The following is a 24,582-nucleotide window of genomic DNA, read 5'->3' as shown; positions in this document are numbered from 1 at the left end:
TCTGTCTCTTTTACTCTGTTATTTAGACATAATGGCACTTTTTTAATCCTCTTTTTTTATTTGGGGTATACATTTAGTTTGAGCCTTTATTATGGTGTTTTTAAATAGTTTCCATGCAGCTTGCAAGCATTCCACTCTTGCGACTGTTCCTTTTAATTTCTGTTTAACTAGCTTCCTCAATTTTGTTCTCCTTTTTGAAGTTAAATGCTACTGTAGAGGGTTTCTTTGGTATTTCCACCCCTCTAGGATGTTAAATTTAATTACATGATGGTTGTTATTACTGAGCAGTTCAGCTATATTCCCCTCTTGGACCACATCCTGTGATCCACTTAGAACTAAATCAGCAACTGCCCCTCCCCTTGTGGGTTCCAGGACTAGCTGCTCCAAGAAGCAGTCTTTAATGGTATTTAGAAATTTTAACTCTGCATCCCTTCCTAAGGTGACATATACCCAGTCAATACGGGGCTGGCTGAAATTCCACATTGATATTGGGTTTTTTGGTTTTTAGCCTCTTTAATCTCCCTGAGCATTTCACAATCACCATCGCCATCCTGGTCAGGTGGTCAGCAGTATATTCCTACTACTATATTCTAATTATTCAAGCATGGAATTTCTATCCCCAGAGATTCTATGGTACAATTTGATTCATTTAAGATTTTTACTGTATTTGACTATATACTTTCTTTAAAATGCCACACACCCATGAACGCAACCTACTCTGTCATTCCTATATATTTTGTAGTACTATGTCCATTGATTATCATCATTCCAAGTTTCAGTGATACCTATTATATCAATATCCTCATTTAATATCAGGCACACAAGTTCACTCATCTTAGTGTTTAGACTTACAGCACTTGTATGAAAACACTTATAAAATGAGTCAGTATTTAGTTGTGATGTAACTGAATGGGACTGTTTTTTGTTCAGCTGTTTCTCTTCAGTTCCTACCTGTACATTATCAACTTCTATCCTATCTTCTTTACTAATATATAGAGTTCCCCCTTCAGCAAATTCATTCCTATGGGATGTTTCCGCCCAAACTGCATGCTCTTCCACATGCTCTTCCCCCAGCCCCTAGTTTAAAAACTTTTCTACAACCTTTTTAATTTTACATGCCAGCAATCTGATTCCATTTTGGTTTAGGTGGAGCCTGTCCTTCCTGTATAGGCTCTTCCTTTCCCAAAAGATTCCCCAGTTTCTAATAAGCCTAAATTCCTCCTCCCAATACCATTGTCTCATCCATGCATTGAGACCCCGCAGTTCTGCCTGACTGACCCTGCATGTGGAACTGGAAACATTTCATAGGATGCCACGGAGGACCTGGATTTTAATCTCTTACTTAACAGCCTAAATTTGGCCTCCAAGCCCTATGCCATTATTACCTACATGTACCACGACCATGGGCTCTTCCCCAGCACTGTACATAAGATACTGCAGCATTAGTTATATACATACATCAAATACTGTAGCATAATTACTTGAGGCTTATAAGTATTAACTTGGTAATAATTGTATTTTGGGCTCATAAACAGAAACCAACCTTCGAGTTATCATCTAGTTTTTAAGGGGAGACTAGATCCCAAGTAGCAAAACTCTAGTGGAATCCCTAGCTTCATTATACCTACAGTTGCAGGAGATTGTGTCAAGTTTGTGAACTAAAACTTTGGAACTATTTAAAAACTAAAATTCTATATAGCACCAATGACTGCACCTAGCTCCTTTTACTTGCTCTGCAGGGGAAATGTCCAGCTAAACCGCAATCCATGCTTGTCCCCCAAATTGCACTGCACAGCAGCCCCCACAGAACTAAATTCAGTGACATGAATGGGTGTGGCTCCTACTTACAAGCTCCTCACATCCTGCCCCGAGCACAATGGAACCACAATATTAAGCTACTAATGAGGCCTTCCACAAATATGGATGAAGAGACAGGATCTAGATTCCCAGCATGAACAGGTTGGAGACAATTTACTGAAAATGTTCACTCAAATTGTATTATTTTTTGTAAACAGAGATCATATTTGATATACAAAATAAGATATATTATTAAATATCAGGCAATTACAATTGTTCCCCCTTTCACCCAAGCGGTTAGCCATTAGTCAGGGTCTTGTGGGTTGTTTCCACTAGAAGGAGAAGTTAATGAAACAGACAAGTATTTTGTGGACACAATCCTGTTTATTTACAAAGAATGTAGATAAAGACCTGTTTCCTTGAACATGGCTGGAATCAAACAACACGGTACAGTTACCTTGCTCAATATTCTTACTCTTTTTCCAGCCACTACTCTACCCAAAAAGTTCTCTGTCTTGTAGCTTTCTCTCAGGGTCATGCTACAAGTGCTTCTCTGAGGGCTTGTCTTCACTGTAACAGTTGCTTAAGTTAGTACACTGGAGTTAGAGAATGTCTACACTAGACATCTTACAGTGGTACAGTTCTACCACTGCAGATGCACCACTGTAAGGACACCAGCATTTCTGTCAGTGTAACTTAGGTTGGTCAGGGGGGTGGGTTTTTTCACACCCCTTATCGACAAAAGTTTTACAGACAAAAGTGCTAGTGATTACTTCACTCGAAATAGCCTAGCATGCGTGAGAGCAACCGCATGTCAAAACAACACTGGATTTACACAGAGTGATTTGATTAGCAATGCGGAGTGATTGGATTAATTATTGATGGGTTGTAACATGAGCTGCTGTATGTACAAGAAAAAGATATATTATTTAAGATTTTGTTGTTCTTTTAAGGACATTGATGTAAAAGGAAAGATTCAGCTAATGTTCCTAATGCAAGTGCTGACTACTAAGTTCAGGAGTTACTTACATCAGTCTACTCCCAGAGGCTTTAGGACACCCCCAAGCACTTATACTCTATGAGCTTCTAAAGACAAAGTAATCTTCATTGTCAATACTAAGTTTCATTATTATATCTCAGGCAGCACCCTCATTCACTTTTTTTTTATTGAGGCCATACAGTATCCTTTATTTCCTTTCAGACGGGGGCGGCTCTAGGAATTTGGCCGCCCCAAGCACGGCAGCATGCCGCAGGGCGCGCGCTGCCGGTCGCCGGTTCCGCAGCTCCGGGGGACCTCTTGCAGACGTGCCTGCGGAGGGTCCGCTGGTCCTGCGGCTCCGGTGGAGCATCCGCTGGCATGCCTGCGGGAGGTCCACCCAAGCCGTGGGACCAGCAGACCCTCCGCAGTCATGCCTGCGGGAGGTCCACTGGTCCCGTGGCTCTGGTGGACCTCCCACAGGCATGACTGCGGAAGGTCCGCCGGAGCCGCCTGCCGCCCTCCCGGCAAAATGCCGCCCCAAGCACACGCTTGGCGCGCTGGGGTCTGGAGCCGGCCCTGCTTTCAGATATAAAAACTATAAATATAAAATGACCCAAAAGGCTTGAGAGTCTCAAAGGTTCCTCCCAAGTTGAGCCAAGTTGGTTTGGGCTCTATAGCATTTCACAGTCCCTTAATCATAGCAACAATACCTGGACATATAGCTGTGACTCTGACTTCAGTTACTGATGGGCTCTAAGATACCATCTGATCATCGGACAGGTAATTTATATTGCAGTAATGTCCCAGTCAGCAATTGGTTACTCATTGTTTGTGCCAGGCACTGTATACAGAGATCCAATAAATAAATAAAGGATATGAAAAGAACATTAAGATTGCCAAGTCAAGTACTCAAAAGTTAGGAAATGCAAAACTTAAGGGTGCCTGTCCATTTCCACCATGAGTAAGCCTACGTTGTATGCATGGGTATTTTTAGTAAGAGTCATGGACAGGTTATGGGCAGTAAACAAAAACTCACGAACCATGACCTGTCCATGACTTGTACCATATACCCCTGATTAAATCTTGGGGGGAGAAAGGGGTGGCCCGGGGTGCCACAGGTACTCAGGCATGGGGGGCGGCCCAGGGGGCACTGTGGGTGCTGGGGGGGGAGGATGGACAGTGGCATGCGGCATGGGACCCCCGCTGGTATGGGGGGGAGATGGTGGTGCACAGGTTGGGACCCCCGCTGGTGCACGGGGTGCGGGTTGGCAGGGATGGCAGGCTCCCTACCTGGCTCCAGCTCTGCGTGCTGCCTCTGCCTCAAGCGCTGGCTCCGCAGCTCCCATTGGCCGGGTACCGCAGCCAATGGGAGCCGCGGAGGTGGTGCCTGCAGTCTGAGGCAGCGCGCAGAGCTGCCTAGACACGCCTCCAGAACTGAGGGAGGGGGATGTTGCTGCTTCCAGGGAGCCCCCCGAGGTAAGAGCCACCCAGAGCCCTTACCCCATCCTGTGCCCCAAACCCCAGCTCTGAGCCCCAAACCCCAGCTCTGAGCCCCCTCCCACACCCAAACTCCTACTGCTGCTGAGGGAGGTGGGCGGGGTGGCCCAAGACTGCCTCAGCAGTGTCCGGTGTGGCTGGCCCAGGGGCTCCCTGAACTGCTCAGGCAGACAACCGCACTGGCCACTGCAGAAGTCACGGAGGTCCCAGAAAGTCATGGAATCCGTGACCTCCGTGACAAACCCACAGCCTTAATCACAATACAATCTTTAATTACAAGATCACATACTCATTTTTCCACAGTGCATGGATATTTATTCAATACTCACTGTGACCTTAGACCATACGCCATCCAAACCCTACACTGAATACAGAACTAATAATTTCCTTCTGGGCATTTCTATGGTGCTGTCACCATAGTATCCAAATACTTCACAAACATAAATTTATTAATGTTCACAATACCCCTGTGAGTATAGGTAGCATTTTTATCCCTGTTTTACAGATGTAGAGCTGATTAAAGCCCAAATTGTCAAAAATGTCCACTAATTTTGTTGGGTGTCCAACTCAAGTCACCTAGGACCTCATTTTTCAGAGTACCTAGCACTTTAAAGAGTAGCTCCAGTAGACTTCCATTGCAGTTGTGAGTGCTCAGCACTTCCGCAAATCAAAAGAACATGCAATTAGTGGCCAGCACTAAAAATATTGGTTTAAGCAACTTGCCCAGCAACACACAGGAATTCTGATGTAGAGGAAGAAATAGAATCCATTTTCCAGGCTGGCATTCAACTTCCTTAAACAGAAGATCATCCTTTCTCTTTCTGTAATCCCCTCCTTAATTGACTACACACCTTCCAAATTCCTCAACAAGTGAGACCAAGGTGCTATGGACAACAGCTTAATTTACTACACAGTCCTGATTTCTAGCTCTTCACAATAAACAAAAGCACATTCAATTTCCAATTCTCTAACTGAAGCTCCTCAGTCTGGGTGAGGACTGTGTGCTCTATTTTATTTTGATCCCCCAATAGAAGCTCCTGCAACAGAGGCCAAAATTACCTTACTCACTATAAATTTGAAAGATGGCAACTAAGTGTCATACAGACATAGGCCGGCAGGGGGAATTCAAAAATCAAAAGAAAGACCAAGAAACTAAATGTTATATTTTTATCATCATGATTTTTGAGGATCACTCATGATTTTTGCACTTTCGCAGTTAGGAATATTATACATGGCCAGATTCAATTTTTTAAAATCCGTTCAGTTAGTTTTTGTTCTGCTGAAGCCCACCTTAGCCTCAAAACGTTGTTTTCATGGTCTTTTGTGGGTTTCCATATATAACAGACATGGCAGTTTCCTGCTTATCCTTGGAAGACTTTACTGAATTAAGTTTAAGTATGTTGGTGGGCCATGAGGGGGAATGCAGGTGCAGTTGCCCTGCACTGTGGCACCACAGAGCACCATAGCAAGAAATATTTAAACAGGCACTAAGGAAGTTACTGTTTTATTTTGCATTATTGGCAGGTGTGTATGGTTATAATTTTTCTTACAGTGTCCTAAACATAAAAAACTGGACAAGTCTTCATTAGTGTGTTCTCCGCCTCCATTTTTAACCCTTTGATGCTGGAAATCAAGATTTCCCAGACATTGAATATTGTGACTTCAACTTTAAATGAGAATACATCATCACAGTATTGTGTACATCTGACTGTTGTTATAATTACCTCAGTGCAGTTGGGTTCTGGCTTGTACATTTAAGCACAAGTTTGCATTCCAGCCTCATTTGTCAAACTATATTCACAGTATCTCCAACACAATAAAAGTTATTCTATACAACTCTAATACTAATTCTATATTAGAAATATTAGAGTTTATATTCTAAACTCTAATTCTATACAACTCTAATACTGCTAAGCTAAAAGGCTATTATAAGGCATAGAAACTGGGAGTAGTGGAGAAAAACAATTTAAAGGAGCCTACTGATCCCATATTCATTATGCTTTGCCATGGCTGGAGTTGTAGGGAAGCTCATATGCTGCAAAGCAGAAAAAAACTAGTGATTGAGTGAGGCATCTGATATAAGAAAAAGATGCAAGTGAGAGGGAAATGAAGAGACAGAACTAAAAAATATTAAAATACTTACTAATACTTTTAAAGCTTGGCCAGTGAAGAGAAGAACAACCACGAAGATTCAAACGTACCACATAAGGACGCCACTTCTTCAGAATATTTATTAGTGTTTTGTCCTGCATCTTGTGCTTTACTGAAGAAAAATCAATCTAAACAAATTAAACAATTCAGATATCAGATATCAAAGAATGTTATACATACAAAATAGACAAAATTATTAAAAGTACTAAGTGTTAGAAATTTGCTGTACAATCTAAGACTTTGACCATGCAAATGCTGAAACACATTCTCAGATTTACATACAAGTAGTCTAGTACAGTTTATTAAGAATACTCACATGCATGAGGTTAAATATGTGCATAAGTGTTTGCAGGACTGAGGCCTAAACTTTATTATGACCAGGCTGGCATACTGACCAATCCACAAGGAGGACATAAACGTAAGTGACCAACAAAGAAAAAATTAACTATTGGCTTTTCCCATTTTTGATTTTTCCTTTATGTTGTCTAAAGACCTAAATTATTGTAAATGATTTTTTTAAGATTAACTTTTAACCTTAGATATATCAGGAATATAAAGTTTTGTCTTCCCTCTTTTGCTGAATGATTAGAGACCTGGATTCAGGGGTGAAAGTAACTTAAAGGACTTACCGGTACGCCGGAGTCCTGAACAGGGGGCGGGGCCTCAACCCGAAGGGGTGGGGTCCCAACCGGAAGAGCAGGGGCTTTAAAACCCCAGGCCCTTTAAATCGAGATTTAAAGGGCCTGGGGCTCCGGCAGGAGCAGTAGGTGCAGCGGCGGCCAGGAGCCCCAAGGCTCCAGCAGCAGGGCTCTGGCGGCAATTTAAAGGGCCCAGGGCTCCAGGTGTCGCTACTGCAGTGGAGCCCCTGGCCCTTTAAATCATGGTCAGAGCCCCACTGCCAGAGCCCCAGGGCTACGGCAGCGAGGCCCTGCAGCGATTTAAAGGGCCTGGGGCTCTGGCTGCTACCAGGAGCCCCAAGCCCTTTAAATTGCCGACCTGGGGAAGCTGCCCCTTGCCAGTGCGGTCGGCAGTGTACTGGCTCTTGCCAGTACGCTGTACTGGACCATACCAGCTTACTTTCACCTCTGCCTGGACCCAAGATAAGCTGAAGAACTAGGAATGGGTGGATCTTTAATCTTCCTTCCCACCCACTCCCTGGAGAGTTAAAACTCCGAGTTAAATAAGTGTTAACAAAAAAAAATGAGAAAATAGTTTCAAACAGTCTGAGTAAGGTGTCTTCTAGGAAACACAGGAAAGTCAAGACCAGATATTTCTAACAACAAAAAACATCTAAAAATCCCTCCTTTTTTAAGATAAAAAAATGAATATTCAAGCCTTCTTTAAACTTGTTCTTCATAAAAAAACAAGAAAGATCACGAACACATCTTTCCTTTGTAGGTCACCTTTAAAAGGGTAACTCATGTTACATCCACCGTACTAAATCTATCCATTTTACATGTTATGCCATATGTGCTCTACTTCAATCATTATGAAGAGCAATCACCATTATTTTAATTCAGAAGGAGGGTGAGAGTAGGTTAGTGGGTAGAGCACAGGATTGGGAGTCTCATGGAGGGCCTAGTTCTTATACTGAAGTCAACGAAGTTTTGCCATTGTCTTCATTAAGAGCAGGATTTCACCCTAAGCAATCATGCTCAAGTCACTTAATTTTCCTGTGCTTCATTATAAAGATAAAAGCTACCATGTACGTGGCAGAGGGGTGTTGCTGGCACATGATGGCATATATCACATTGGTAGATGCCCCTCTGCCATGTACATTGGCCAAACCGGACAGTCTCTGCGCAAAAGAATACAAATCTGACATCAGGAATCATAACATTCAAAAACCAATAGGAGAACACTTCAGCCTGTCTGGTCACTCAGTAACAGACTTAAAGGTGGCAATTTTGCAACAGAAAAGCTTCAAAAACAGATTCTAACGAGATTCTGCTGAACTAGAATTAATTTGCAAACTAGATACCATTAACTTGGGCTTGAATATAGACTGGCAGTAGCTGGGTCATTACACAAATTGAAACTATTTCCCCTTGTTAAGTATCCTCACCCCTTCTTGTCAACTGTCTGAAATGGGCCATCTTGATTATCACTACAAACGTTTTTTTTCCGCCTGCTGATAATGGCTCATCTTAATTAATTAGCCTCTTAGAGTTGGTATGGCAACGTACACCTTTTCATGTTCTCTGTATGTATATATATCTTCTTACCAAATGTTCCATTCTATGCATCTGATGAAGTGAGCTGTAGCCCACGAAAGCTTATATTCAAATAATTTGTTAGTCTCTATGGTCCACAAGTACACCTGCTCTTTTTGTGGATACAGACTAACACGGCTGCTACTCTGAAATCCATTACTACAGAAGTGCTTACTGCTCTTATGTTGAGAAGCGATCTCATAGACTCATAGACTTTAAGGTCAGAAGGGACCATTATGATCATCTAGTCTGACCTCCTGCACAATGCAGGCCACAGAATCTCACCCACCCACTCCTGTAACAAACCCCTAACCTATGTCTGAGTTATTGAAGTCCTCAAATCATGGTTTCAAGACCTCAAGGTGCAGAGAATCCTCCAGCAAGTGACCCGTGTTCCACACTGCAGAAGAAGGCGAAAAACCTCCAGGGCCTCTGCCAATCTGTCCTGGAGACTTCCTAATATTTCCAATACTTAGAAATGGTTTCACTAAAATTAATTCTCTTCTTCCTACAGTACTTATTATCTTGCACAAAGAAGAGATGTTAACGATGATTGCTTCTTTCTTAACTTTTTGATGGTTTGATAAGATTAGACAAAATGATATATACACATTACAAACAGATTATCCACATATATGTATTTTTTCAGACAATGACACTGAATACCATTTGAAATAAATAACCTGATGTTCCTGAAATAACCAGAAGGTTCAGAATTTTGAGAGACAGAGTACACGTGACTTTAGAGTTTATTACAAATACTCTCTTTTGCAGTTTCCAGAATGGAGTAAGTGTTGTTTTTATTGAAGAATAATAAAATCTATCTTCAGAGTTTCTGTTATTACTGTCAGTGTTCTAGTGGCAGACAAGCAAAACTTTAAATTGTAATTTTCATCTAATGTTCAATAACAATAAACAAAACATTCTACACCATGTTCATAACGTGACCACTCTTTTAGTTATGATAGCAAAATACTTGATATATTTTATTATTATTATTTGGATTTTAGCCTTCAGTTTCTGGATTATTATTTTGGATTTCAGTGTTTAGTTTCCTTAAATCATACTTAATTATATTTTGATAATCAGTAGTAGTTGACTATTCCTGATTTTAAAATGACAAATGTATAGATCATGTCCTGAATGTAAGAAATTCAGACACAAACTCACTGAATGAATACAAATTGTATAAGTATAAGGATTTGATATTTTTATACCTACAATGAATTCAAGTTGTAAATATATATACTGTCTGATTCTCCTTTCACTTACACCAGTTTTATAGTGATGTAACATAATTGTTTTCACTGGATTTACTCCTAATTTATATTTATATAATTGAGAAGAGAGGTGAAATCCTGGGTACATTGAAATGAAAAGGAATTTTGCCATTTAGTTCAGTGGCATCAGGATTTCACCCCAGGTCCTTATAATTTTTTAAAAAGTAACTTACTAGCTTGGTTTATCCTCATTTTTTTTTAAATAAAGTTGAAGTAAAACATTAAACCTCTTATTATATCATAGTTGCAAGTAGTCTTACTTACATCAGTCCATATTGAACTAGCCTGTGTTAGCAACATCCAGGTTCGGCTAACTTGAGCACATCTTGCCAGATCAATTAAGTTGATATAATGGAAGATCTAGGATAGAAAAACAGAATGTATGAAAATAGAAAATATTGCTTAAGAAATACCATTAGACTTAAAAAAAAAAAGACAATATTCATTTACCAACCCAAAACAACAGACTTAAAATGCTTCTGTCAGCTATTTTATATGACTGAAGTATGTTATGCTGAAGTAGGATCTACTTTCCCCTCTAGAGCCATGTGAAGTCAGATAAGACATTATACAGCCACTTATGAGCAAGTGCCTGATATAGCAATCAAGGGATCAGTTTTCTCAGCTAACCGAGTCCTGAGAGGAAGATTTTTAAAGGAGTCACAGGAACGAGGAAATCAGATCTCCTTGTCTGTAGCACCTTTCACAGGCCTAGCCAAAGTTTGCTATGAAATTTACCCCACAGATCTCTGTAAAGAGCCTGATATTGCTCGATGCGCTATGTTAGTAGGCTCCAAAAGATAACTGATTTGGTCACAATCTGTATCCTAGAGATATCATTGTGAATTTTCTTTTCCACATCCCTCTTACATTATTGCTTCCCAAAAATTTCATCTCCACAAACATTTTGAGAGTAGCAACTTAGAATAATCTCTTTCAAGAAGCAGCTTGTCCTCTGCCTGCAGTTAGTTACTTCTCCTAGAACATAAGGGAGATGTGATTAAACTGAATATAGATTTCAGCACTAGCATATTCTATTTTTAAATATGAAATGACATACTAGAACTGAAAACTTAAAAAGAGTCCATATATACATGGATGGATTCATTACATTTCCCAGATCCATACAGAGCTTTTTTTTTTTTCCTTTACATTTTAAAATCCATCTCTAGGCACCCATTGTAGCCAATTAGTTTATTTTATCATCTATTTATTCGTGTGCTGCGTGATGTTATGATTAACTCATATGCTATGTAATCAATGTATGCTAAACAGATTTAAGTTGTAGGATTATAGAAGTATAATATTAATAAGTATTTAGCATTGGTAAGTATGCATTAGGTTATATAAGTAAAGCAGGGCTGAAACACAAGGCCTACAGACTGAGGCCTATAAGATTTCAAGCTTAGCCATACTAGGCCATAGGGCTTAAGAAAGCTTGACATAAGTAAGCGACTGAAGAGTAACCCTATGCCAGTAAAGATCACAAGACTACTGTAAAGATGTGCCATAGATGATGTTGTGGAAAACCAACCGCAATGTATTGTTCAAGATCACAAGACACCTTATTGAAGCGGTTCTCAAACTGGGGGTCACCAGGGCTGGTGTTAGACTTGCTGGGGCCTGGTGCCAAAGTCTCACTGCCCGCGGCCAAAGATGAAGACCTAGGGCGTCAGCCCTGGGTGGCGGGGCTCTGGTTACAGGCCTCCTGCCTGGAGCTTTGCCCCCCCACCTGGAGCGGCAGGGCTCAGGTAGGCTCAGTCCCCGCTCCTGGGGTTGTGTTGTAATTTTTGTTGTCACAGGGGGTCCCGATGCAATGAAGTTTGAGAACCCCTGCCTTATTGTAACATCTTTCCAAATGTCTGTCTTGAACATATGTAGAATGTTAAGTGTAGTCAGAATCACAAAATAAAAGAGGGCTCCTTGGTTAGGTAAAAATGGAATGCCTGGGGCAAAACCCCAACAGGAATCACCCCTTTATTGATGATCAATTGGTGAGGAATCCATCAGGAACTAAGAATATCTTCGAGAATGTGAGTATGACTATATTTATAACTTGTGCATTGGTATTTGTAGGATTTGTGTGTGCTTAGGTAATCATAATCTTGCTTGTGATTAATAAAACTTGTAAAACAGACTAGATGCACTTGTGAATGTATGTGTGGTCACTATTGTTGGTCTTCATGTGTTCCTAGAGTCTCTAAATCTGAGACAAGTAACAGAGGTGACTTTCACTCTGTTGATCCTGAAACTGTAGCCACCAGAGCCACAATGGTGTAAGATAACATAACTAAATCTATTCCTAATAAAATAAAAGGCTACACTATTCAGTGCTCCTGGTGCCTATCCCACAAAATTTAATTTACAGTCTAAACATAGACAAAGGACTGCCCATAAATATATCCATCTCAATTCACACTCTCCTTAACAGCATTAACAAAAGAGGGGAAAAGATGGGTTTTGCAACATGCTCAGAAGATTCACAAATCCAGACTCTGGTGGACCCAGGTGGGAGCAAGTTCCAACCAGCACTGCTCACAGACAGTGCCCTGCCAGATGTTCCCTGTCGTTAATACTGAGGGAACTCCTCCTTGAGCACCTCTGCTGATCTTTACTGTGGCAGTAAATCATGGAGAAAGAGGTGATCCCTCAGGTAACCCTGGCCCAAACCATTAAGGTCTCCATAGGTAAAGCAAACACCTTGAATCCTACTTTGAATTACCTTTATAGCAGTTTTTCAATTATTTCTTTATAATCCCTTGAATTTAACGAGTTAGAAATCAAATCCTATTGTATTAAGGGCCTGATCCTGAGCACTTCCAACTCCCATTGACATTAAGTGGGAGTTGAAAGTGGTCAGTGTCTAGGAGAATCTAAAAACCTATTAAAACCCTAAAGAGTTAACATTTCAAAAGAGCAAACATAAACAAACCCAGACAAGCAGTTCTATATCTGAGACAATCATTAGTGAACCATAGACTGCAGGCATGTATCTTCCCAGCCCACCAAGTTTGCCCACAGTCCACTTGGAGCCAGACCTATCAAGCTTCAATTCAGGAAAACACTTAAGCATGTACTTAAGTCTATCCCCTATTCAGGACAGCACTTATACGCACACTTCACTTTAGGAACATGCTTAAATCTGTCCTGAATATGGCTGCTTTCCTGAATCAGGATCTTTATATGGATATTAATTTTTAAATGAGAACATGCTGCATGAGATTTGTTCTTCTGAGGATGCAACTCTTATTTATCGGTTCTGCATCTATTAATTAAACATAATCTCAGTACTAAAGAAGAATGCTGTCCAACCTAACTGATTAGTTGATTTGGGTAGCTGCATGATGGATCTCCAGCAGCAAATGCTGTAATTAAGATTAGGCATGGAGTTTTATTACAACCTTGTTTTCATTTACAACATTCTGAACATTCCTCCTTCATGACTTAAACTTGCTATGCTGGCTATTAACCCAGAAGTGATTTAAAAAAAATTAAAAAAAAATCTCTTCAGCAGTTTTCGAGTTATTGGACAGTGAAAAATGGACTATTCTGTAGCGGGGTTTTTTGTGTGGTTTTATTTTTGTTTTTTAGTTTGTTTGTTTGTTTGAATGATTTGCTCACCAGTAACTCAAAAAACAGCTAAACAAAACAGACTTTAAACATAGCGTATTGGCTTCTTTCTAGGGGGCAGAGTCTAACAGAAGGCAAAAAATAGCATCAACAGCATTAATGCTCATGCATATTTCCTCTGGCATATCTACCAGTTTCTTAAGAAGCATATTGTATAGTGAGTTCTGTAGCTGATCCTCAGATCTGTCATCCCATTCTTCTAAAGTCTACACAGTTCCAACTGCTGCATATTATGTGTGAAGGAGCTTCACAGATTCAGAGACAAGGGGAGTACACTGTGAAGGCTCTAGCTCTCCCTTCCATGAACTATGGGCCCTCAGGACTTGTTTGTATCTGACCCCAGGTGTCTTTTTTAAAATTTATTTAGCTAAGGTATAGCAATCACAATATAAAGTAAAGTGTAGCTGCCCTGTTGCCCCAGGCTTACAGAAAACTGTCTCCAGATGGAGAATAGCACCAGCAAAGATTTGAACTCACCTCTCTCCCAGCCTATGCAGAGAAGTGCAAATTGTGGGTTATTTAAATACTTGTATTATTGTGCATGAGCTATTTCTTAAGCAAAGTAAGGAGTCATGGCACAAGAGGGAGGGCCCTCTCGTGGATCAGTAACAGTTAAAAGATAGGAAAGAAAGGGTAGGAATAAATGGCCAGTTTTCACAATGGAGAGAGGTAAACAGTGGGATCCCACAAGGATTTGTACGGGGACCCATGCTGTTCAACATATTCACAAATGATCTGGAAAAGGAGTGACAATGTGGGGTGGAAAAATTTGTGGATAATACAAAATTACTAAAATAGCTAAATCCAAAGCTGACTGCAAAGAGTTACCAGGGTATCTCACTAAACTGGGTGACTGGGCAAAAAATGGCAGATGAAATTCAATGTTGATAAGTTCAAAGTAATGCACATTGGAAAACACAACCCCAACTCTACAGACAAAATGATGGGATCTAAATTAGCAGTTACCACTAAAGAAAGAGATCTTGGAATCATTGTGGATAGTTCACTGAAAGCATGCGCTCAATAGGCAGCAGCAGTCAAAAAAGCTACAAGAATGGTAGGAACCACTGGGAAAGGGATAGATAATAAAACAGAAAATATCATAATGTCATATACAGATCCATAGGGCACCCACACCTTGAATGTTGTGCGCAGCTCTGGTCAGCTCATTTCAGAAAAAATATTAGAATTGGAAAAGGGCATCAAAAATTATTAGGGGTATGGAACAGCTTCCATGTAAGGAGAGATTAACAAGGCTGGGACTGTTCACCTTAGAAAAGAGATGACTAAAGGGAGATAGGACAGAGGACTACAAAATCAAGAACAGAATGGAGAAAGTGAATAGGGAAGTGTTATTTACCACTTCACATAACACAAGAACTAAGGATTACCCAATGAAATTAATAGGCAGCATATTTAAAACAAACATAAGGAAGTATTTCTTCACACAGTCAACCTGTGGAGGCCAAAAGTATAACTGGGTTAAAAAAGAATTAGATAAGTTCATGGAGGATAGGACCATGATGGCGATTAGTCAAAATGGTCAGGGACACAACCCTATGCTCCAGGTGTCCCTAAACCTCCAAATTATAGAAGCTGGGACTGTATGGCAAGGGATGGATGACTCAAAATTGCCTTGTTCTGTGCATTCTTTCTGAAGTATCTGGCACTGGCTACTGTCAGAAGACAGGGTACTGGGTTAGATGGACCATTGGTCTGACTCAGTATGGCCATTCTTATGTTATGATTGTCTTTGTAGGTGATGCGGGCATGATAAGAACCCCTACATAAAGTTTCTCTCTTAGTCCTAACAGATAAGTGACGTCAGGACATTCTAGGGAAACAACAACCCATTTGTCCTGAGAGTCCCTGCTTGGAGAGTAGACCTTCCACAACTAGGCTTGCAGGCACTGCAAGAGAAGCCTTGCAAATGGGTTATATAGGTACATGTGGTCGTATGATCTAGCAGTACCAGGTAGGACCAGGACATCATCTGAGGGCTGAGTCAAACCTGGGTGATAAGGTCGCTCATTGCAAGGAACCTGTTTTAATTAAAGTAAGCTCTTACCTTCACTGAGTTCAGATTCACTCCAATAAATTCCATAATTTGTGTGTGGGTTAAAGTGAACTTTTCTGAATTTACCTGAAGTCCCAAAGCATGAAATAGGTCAAGTGAGGAGATGATCAAATCTTGTACTTCCTGATACTACCATCCCGTGACCAGCCAATCATCTAGGTAGATAAATATGGGGCTGCCATGTCTGCAGAGGTATGCTGCTATCATGGACAATATGCTCATAAAAACCCTCTGGGCCATCAAGAGGCTGACAGGGAGCACTTTGTATTGAAAATGCTCTGGGCCCACCATAAATTGTGGAAATCTCCTGTACACTGAATGAACATCTATATGAAAATAGTCATACTTCAAATTGAGGGATGTAAACCAGTCACCTTCTTTCAGGGAAGGGATTTTTGAGGCAAAGCCCAAGGGTGGTCATCTTTGTGGCATTACACCCCATATTCTTCATAGTAATATTATTATGATATGAGTATGGCATAATTATGATGTATTTTGTGCAAAATAAGGCATGTGAGATATCATTGGAAAGGTTATGATTTACTGAATATGATTATCTTACCTTAAGCATGTATCATTTTGGTATCTGAAGTTAGGAATATTGTCCATGCATCTATTACAAGTGTGTTTACACCTGGGGAACGCCCACTAGACAGAATTCGATTAGTCCAGATGGCTGGCTGAGAAGGGCAATTAGGGAAAACAATAGGTCTTTGAAGATTTTAATCTCTCACCAGGGAGCCCTCCCGGGGAAGCTGCAAACAGCCTCTGAGTCACGGTTGCGGTGGCCCTACAGGGACATGCGATCAACTCACCTGGTACTGGACTCCAGGATAATACTAGTGTTCCTCCACTGACCGAGCCTGGGAATCAAACTGGGAGACAAAGGGTTCCCGCCACATGCAAAAACTATTTAAGGCAGGGAGTGACATCTTGAAGAGTTGTGCAGGTTTCCTTTGAGGATAAAGACTGATAGATCACTCTATATCTGATCTCTTCGTGAAAAATGAACGAGGAGTACTTGTGGCACAGGTGATATGGTGTTTTTGTCTTTTATCATTTTCCTGTGTGAGTTCATTTGAGAGCATAGTGATTGTCTGGTTTCACTCACTTACTGTAGTTGTTATCGGGGCATTTAGTGCACTGGATGAGGTACACCATATGTTGTGATGGGCATGTGTAGGACCCATGGATCTTGAAATGTGTATTGTGTGGGGTATTGATCATTGTACCAGTGGAGATACATCTGCAGGTTTTGCATCTGTTGTTCTGGCAGAGTCTGGTGCTGCTTGGAGTTGGTGTGTCCTGGTCTGTGGGGAGCTTGCTTCTGATGCTTGGAGATGCTTCTGAGCTTGGTGATCACTCTATATCTGACCAATCAGTGCTCATCCTCAAAGGAAAGTTGCACAAAACTTTCAAAAGTCAAGCCTGGCTGTTTAAAATCATAACTTCGCAAGACACTAAAAATCATGGACTGAATTGAGACACTGGATTTATGGCTTTTTATAACAATTTATTACTCACTAATAACCCAGCCAGCTGCCTTTTCCCCTCACTTCCTTTTCCCTCCTATGACTGAACGGGTATTAATGGGCCACTTCACCATAAATGGTCCCATTAAATATTTGTTAACTACTTATGGCAAACAATCTGTTCCACCTTGTATTTAGCTGTGACACTCTGAGTACGTTTCCCAGACCTGAAGAAAAGCTCTGTATAAACTCAAAAGCTTGTCTCTCTCAGGGATGGTCTACACTGGAGGAGTGGGGGGGGAGATCGAACTAAGATACGCAACTTCAGCTATGCTATTCACGTAGCTGAAGTCGAAGTATCTTAGTTCGACTTACCTGGCCGTCCTTACGGCGGCGAGTCGACTGCCGCGGCTCCCCCGTCGACGCTGCTTACTCCTCCTGCCAAGGTGGAGTACGGGCATCGATTCGCGGATTGATTTATCGCATCAGATGAGACGCGATAAATCTGTCCCCGATAGATTGATTACTACCCACCGATCCGGCGGGTAGTATAGATGTACCCTCAGCAACAGAAGTAGGTCCAATAAAAGATATTACTTCACCCACCTTGTCTCTCTAATATCCTGGGACAGACATAACTACAACATTGCATTAAGTATGTCATTATATGAAGTATGATTTCAGTTTGATATTAAGTATGTTCCAACATGAGGAATTATGCACCTCCACGTATTATAATTACATCTAGTAAGGCAAGCATTCATAGAAGATATTTAACAAACATATTAACATAATTTTTAAACTTGTGCCCCATTTTGATGTGACCACAGAGTGAACCCTACACAGGTTCTAATTCTGTCTTATTTTAAGAAAGATTTTTGACCTATTATATCCAAATGAAATTGACATAAAATATGCATAAAGATTAACAAGTGCTTGCTAGAGTCACTATTCCAAAAGTTCTCAATGCTGATTTGTGTGTTACCACCTACTAGATACAACTATTTAAAATTACTTCATCAGAAAATAAAATACATACCTTAAATCAGTGATCCCCATACTGTGGGGCGTGCCTACGTAGGGGGATATGGAGGAACATTCATGGATGGGTGCATGGCAGGGCCCAGGTCAGCCCCCACGGAGGGCAGGGAGGGAGCACCAGCCAGCTCCACTCAGCCCCCAGCCACAACTCCATTCCAGCCCCTGCTCTGCCCCCAGCCAAGCTCCAGCCCTTGCTCCACTCCACCCCACAGACAAAGCTCCACTCCTCCCTCAGCTCAGCCCTCATTCCCTCTCCACACCCAGGCCAGCTCCACCTCTATCCCAGTTCCATTATAGATTCCATTACCAGCTAGGCAGGGCATGACAGGAAAAGTTTGTGCACCAATGCCTTAAATTGAATCTTGATAACTTGTTCATCAACAACTCCAGTGTTCGACACGTCTTTATCATTTTAGTTATTGATAATACAATATAATAGAGAAAATATCTTTAATACATTTTGCCAAAGAAACTAATATCAAAGTGCATTCAAACTCTGTTGTCAAACGTTTGATCAGAGGTGTACAGAGAATACCTCACTTTGTGAGAATAGGAAGTGTGTGGATTAGCAAAATGCAGATTAGCCAGGCTCCACTGTACTTTGTTTTATGGCAAAAGTAATAGAAGTCTAACAACAACAAAATAGAGAACTAGAATCAACTAGGCATGATTTAGCAATATGAGCTAGTTGTACAGAAGATTGTTTTCCTTCCTTAAAAAAAAGCTGTCCTGATTTATAACCTCAGTGTAACCTTAGTGAAATCAACAGATTGAAGAAGGTGTCAGTTGGGGCAGAATTTGGCCTCTGCTGATTACAGATGAAGACAAATAAATAGAAATGTTAATAAAATAGTCTCATCAGGATTTTAAATAATTTCTATTTCAATATTGGGCAAAATCCATCCACTAAACTATAATTTTGCTTATACAGCATAGGAAATTATAGATGTAGTTAGTGGCTGTGGAGTTTTTCACTTCAGAAAAATTTATGTAACATTATTATTTAATACTTTAGGGAATAAAGAAGTGATATTCCTATTAAAGAGTAACATTGTACTTCCTACGGTATTAAACAATGCAGCTGTATTTTTCATCCAGAAGAGAGAGCATGCTTGCCAAATTCATCAATACATGATTTCCTTCTGTTTTATTTCCTGCCAGACTACATGGAACAAAATCAATATTTTCAAGTTATCTGGCAGGGAACTTGAGTACTGCACTTATTGCAAAGACATTTGCCTGTGACTGATAAACTGATTATCTGTACCAGCTGGTAACTAAGAAGGCTTTGAAATTTACATATTACTTAACAGATACAATATACCCATTTAATTAGCCTGTTAAACAATGCCCTAATGCTTTGTTTTCACAAGCTGAGGTAACAATCTAAAAATGCAGTAAATACAAACTTATAATTTATATGTATTTATCTAGTAAGTTCTGCCTAACATAAAATTGTCTCAATTTCCAAACTGCTGTTTCTAATTACCAGTATATGTCTTGAAAACATTAGTCTGATGAATTGTATAAATTTCAACATATTGCAAAGTAATTATTTCCAGGGATCAAAAAATGTTGAAAAGTTAATCTAGCATTTGCCTTTCTTTATAAAAATCAGTAAATTCAGAAAAATAGTTAGACAGGAAATACAGAAGTAACCTATCTGATGCATGATTTAATTGCATAAAATATGCTATTAGCCATTTGAGTCAATTAACAAACATTCATATTTCAGAGTAATATGTTTCCATGTCATACAAATAATTTAACATTTTACCTAGTGAATAATACAGGGCTTTGGGGGAGGTATAACTGGATTATGCTTAGGAACCAAGGTAGTGTTGTGCACATTTTTATACATTACTCCTGAAGGAATTCTGTGCCAAAAAATTAAAAATTCTGCACCAAAAAAATAAAAATTCTATGCACAACATTTTAAAATTCTGCAAATTTTATTTGTCAATAAATACACGTGGAGGCTCCAGCATGGCAATGGGGAGCACAGGCCACTAGCTATGTGGAGGTGGAAGATCACCTTGTAGTCACCTCCTCCCCCCAGGACAGGGACTCAGTGGTGAGGCTACACCCCACCCTGACAAAGCGCAAGGGCTGGGCTTGCCCAGAAACACCCTGGTGCCCTGCCCGTTTGTGCCAGGCACACCAGGTGTGGGCAGGCAGGCTCAGGCTAGCAGGATCCAAGTGTGAAGGGACTTAGTGTGGGGGATTCAGGTGTGGGGCAATCTGGGTGCCAGTAGATTGGGGAACTGGATGTGCAAAGGCTCATTGGGTGGGGGGGTTCTGGAAGCAGGGGCAATGGGACTCCGCAGGGGGTTAAGGTGAAGGTGGCTGGGGCTCAGCAGGAGGGTCTGGGTGTGAGGGGCTCAGTGGGGAGGTCCAGGTGCTGGGGGAGTGGGACTTGGTGGGGTTGGGGTCCAGGTGCATCTGGTTGTGGCTCAGTGGAGTGGGGGGCTCATTGGGATGGTCCAGGTATAGGGGAAGTGGGATCATTGGGGTGGGGGTTCAATGGGCCTGCTTAACAGGGGAGCCCCAGCTGCTGCTGACACCAAAGGGACAACATATGCCAGACTCCTGCTTCCACCCGCGATTCCCCTATACGCTTTTCTTCCCCATCCTATCCCCTTCCTCACTCCAATATCCCCCTTCCCCTGCCTTATCCCACTCTCTTCCTTCCCCACTGCCTCTTCCCCTGCTTCTCCCATTTCTCCCACTCCTCTTACCCTGCCCACCACAGCTACTCACTGTTATACAGAAAACAGGATGGCTCCCAGTACATAGAAGGGGAGCACAACCCGCAATAGGACCCAGGAGGTCTTTTAACTCCCTACTATATACCATCAACTTTTAAATAAAAAAAATAAAGGCAGGAAGGTCAATTATTTTAACTATTCTAGGATTCAAGATGTTGCCTAGGGCCAGATTTTTAAGGTATTCAGGCGCCTAAAGATGCACATAGGTGCCTACTGAACTTTTTAAAATCTCACTGCATGCCTAAATAGCTTTAAAAATCTGGATCATAGTATTTCAGATCTTAACTGTGTTGTTCATAAAGGTATGGTGCTCTTTGATCTGAAATGTCATTGTTCACTAGACACTGAAAAGTAATTCCAGGAGACATGGCAAACTAGGCAAAAACCTGCTAATAGTGTTTCTCAAAAAGAGTTGTAATGTGTTCTGCAATTTAAATAGGACAGCTCATATTTATAACACATGTACTGAATGAAGTGGAAGTCCAATTTCCTGAAGACCTGTGTTCTGCCCAAGTAATATTGGAAGCACCATCCAATAATAAGGGAGAGCTGCTGAAACTCCCTGCATCATCTCTGTTTAGAGCAAACAGAAGGAAGCAAAATGTCCTCATTCAGAAGGAAAGAGCTTGAGTGCTGACAAGATAATCACCAGAATTGCTAGCTAAGGACCTGTTCTGGTTCCTTATGAGTAGTAGGAAGTGGAGGTAGGCATTGCAGAGGGCACAGAGTTCTAGCAGGCTTATGTGTAGTCTTGTCTCAGCTGCAGACCATAACCCCGGAATTGTGTGATGTTGCATGTGTGCTCCTCACCCTATGAGGGGGGCATTCGTTGTGATAATCTGTGATGGAGGATCCTGTGTAAATGGGATCCCCAAGCACACATTATGTGGTTGAGTCCACTAGGCTAGTGATTCCTTGACTTTGGGAGGCATAGTTAATTGTCAGTTTAATCTGAGTTTATTTGGTCTGTAGATGGTTCCCAGACATCCTTGCAGGCAGCGCATATGTAAACGCATATGTTTCACCACAAACGTGCATGCTGCCATGTGGCACAGAAGTTGGAGGCATGTGTGGGCTGTAATCTGTGGGCTTTTCCACACTGTGGATATGGGTGTCTTTATCATGTAGAATCTGTCTCGTGGAAGTGACGTTTTTGCTGCCACTGAGTCTCAGTGAGTGCCTATGAATTATAAATGTTGAACTAGTTCTATTGTTGGATTTCTTTTCGTTTATTTGTAGACCCAGACTCTGGAAAAAATTATCATCATCTGGGTAGTCCAAATGGCATCTATTTGAGTGTCAAGTATCAAGGGGTAGCCGTGTTAGTCTGCATCTGTAAAAGCGGCAAAGAGTTCTGTGGCACCTTATAGACTAACAACCCTACTGGAGCATGAGCTTTCGTGGGTGAATACCCACTTCATCAGATGCATGTCTATTTGAGTGTGTGACTTCAGAAGACAGCCATCCAGGTAAGGATTATTATTATTCCTTGTTTTCTCAGATGTGCTGCTACTACTGCAAGGATCTTTAAGGTAACGTGAGGTGCTTTTGACATCTAGAAAGGTAGAACCTTGTATTGATAGTGGTCTTTGCCCAAGGTAAATCTCAGAAACTGCTTGTGGGCAGGGTATATCGTAACAGGTATACCTCCTGCAGGTATACCTCCTGCAGGTCAAGGGCTGAAAAACAGTCCCCAGTTCCAGCGCTGGTATTATTGTTGTTATCCTGACCATTTTGAACTGTTGTTTTCTCACGAACTTGTTCAGTCGCCTGAGATTCAGGACAGATCTGTTAAAAAACAGTGGTAATAGACACCCTTCCCCTGTGTTGCATGGGAACAGTTTACACTGCCCCTAGTTGGAGGAGATGATCTATCTCTTGTCGCAGCAGATGTTCATAAGAGGGGTCCCTGAAGAGGGGTTGGTGAGGGGTATAGAAAGAAAAGGGATTATATAGCATGTACAGATTACTTCTAGGGGCCATTTATACATGGTGATGGCAGCCCATTTCAAGTAGAATGGGTGCAAACTGTCAGAGCCATCCCTAGGGTACGGCCAATCAGGGCAACCACCCTGGACCCCATGCTTTGGGGGGCCCCGCACTTCGTGAGGAGGCAGGTGGGGAGGCGAGGTGGGGCAGGTGGGCAGGGGCCATCTGACACAGGCATTGCCTCTCTGCATGTTGTGCATCTTTTATATCCTGGTGAACCAGGCATTTCTCTAACTTAATCCTAACTGTACTAAAGAAGAGGGAGGAAGAAATACAAATTTTTCTGAAAGGGACATAAATATCTGAGAACTAAAACTTAGCCTATCTAAACTACCCTAACTCTCTAACTTATAGAAGAAAAACAAAGGTTTATAATGGGACTGCTGAACTCCATCTCAGGCTGGGGATGGTTAAAAAGGAATTGAAGTGTCTGGATTGCACACTAGATGAAGTGCAAATGGCACACAAGGCCGGCACCGCGCATGTGCGACCCATATGAGCACTGCTGCTAAAACTCTCTGATCAAAGGTGCAGGAACGCACCATCACCTGGAGTGGAGCACTCACAGGGACATCACTCGAAGAAGAACTTTGTGCTTTCTGTCAGCAGCACGATACTGGAATGTTTTGGTGCCATCTAATTGTTTTGTTTTGTTTTTAAATAGAGAAACTGCATCATGGTAGGGGTGGGGGGAGAATCTACACAGCAAAACTGCTTCCTGCTCACCCTGAGAGGCAAATCTCACCCCAAGCCCAGATGTGAATCCAGACTAGCAGACATTTTTTGCATGGGAACAGGGTAGAGAGCAGCAACAGCTGATAACTTTATTAACAATCACATGTACTAAAACAAATGCTACCTTTAAAATAGGCCCATGATACTGTGAGGGTCCACTGCCAAACCTCCTCTGAGGTGCTAGTGACAAAAAAAATTCTCAGCATCTAAAATCTGAAAGCTGTAGGAAGTCCAAGCAGCCCTTAAGCCCTGTCCAAAAGATGTTCTAGGAAACCCCATGAAACATTGAAAAGGATCCCTTTTTACTTCCCACAAGCTGTGAATGTTCATAATATTGTATGAGTCCTACAGAGAGAATGCTAACCAAACCACCAATACTTTATTTAATTAGTTAATTTATTAAATAAAAACAGAGAGCTCATCTTCTTGGCTTTGGATTAAGAAGGTGTGACACCCTGTACCCAGGCTCACCACTTTGATAAGGTTATGATATTTTGTACAAAGTATGCCTTGTGAGGTAGCATTAAAAATGCATAATATGCTGATTATTATCCTGTTGAAATGTGTGTAGCAACACTATATGTAAAGTTATAAGATTCCACTATAAGATTGTTATTGAAATATGTTGTAATTCTAGGTAATACCCACAAACCAGTTTATCAGAGACAAAGACTCACTGGCATGCCAGCAAGGTGTTAAAAAGTTACCACTTGCTTAAACAGCCGTTCTCCAACAGGGGAGAAAGTGTAAACAAGAATTTACATTTCACCTCACAGATGGTTCAAACATACACTAGAGACTGTCTGTCTGCACCCCAGCTGGGGGTAACCCTCAAAGAGGGGAGAGGGGTATAAGTATGCAAAATAGTAGCCCAAAGCTCATCTCTCCTCCTCCCATCTCTCTGCTTGTGGCATCAATGAATTCCTGAGGGACATTGAACTGGGGGAGGGGTC

General features: G+C 41.4%; 1 protein-coding gene across 6 annotated transcripts in view; it reads right to left on the bottom strand.

The window, feature by feature from the left end:
- FBXL13 (F-box and leucine rich repeat protein 13) overlaps window positions 1-24,582 on the bottom strand; it is a 168,011-nt gene that overhangs the window by 109,244 nt on the left and 34,185 nt on the right. For all 6 annotated transcript variants that reach the window (XM_039517650.1, XM_039517651.1, XM_039517673.1 and 3 more), the window contains 2 exons: window positions 10,182-10,277; window positions 6,417-6,552 (listed from right to left, as the gene is read on the bottom strand). In XM_039517650.1, coding sequence (XP_039373584.1) covers window positions 6,417-6,552; window positions 10,182-10,277 — 232 coding nt within the window. The remainder of the gene's footprint in view (window positions 1-6,416; window positions 6,553-10,181; window positions 10,278-24,582) is intronic.

The sequence above is a fragment of the Mauremys reevesii genome, linkage group 1, assembly GCF_016161935.1.
Source record: "Mauremys reevesii isolate NIE-2019 linkage group 1, ASM1616193v1, whole genome shotgun sequence".
Lineage (NCBI taxonomy): Eukaryota > Metazoa > Chordata > Testudines > Geoemydidae > Mauremys > Mauremys reevesii.
Note: the sequence above shows the minus strand (reverse complement) of the source record. Positions and strands in the feature narration are given on the sequence as shown.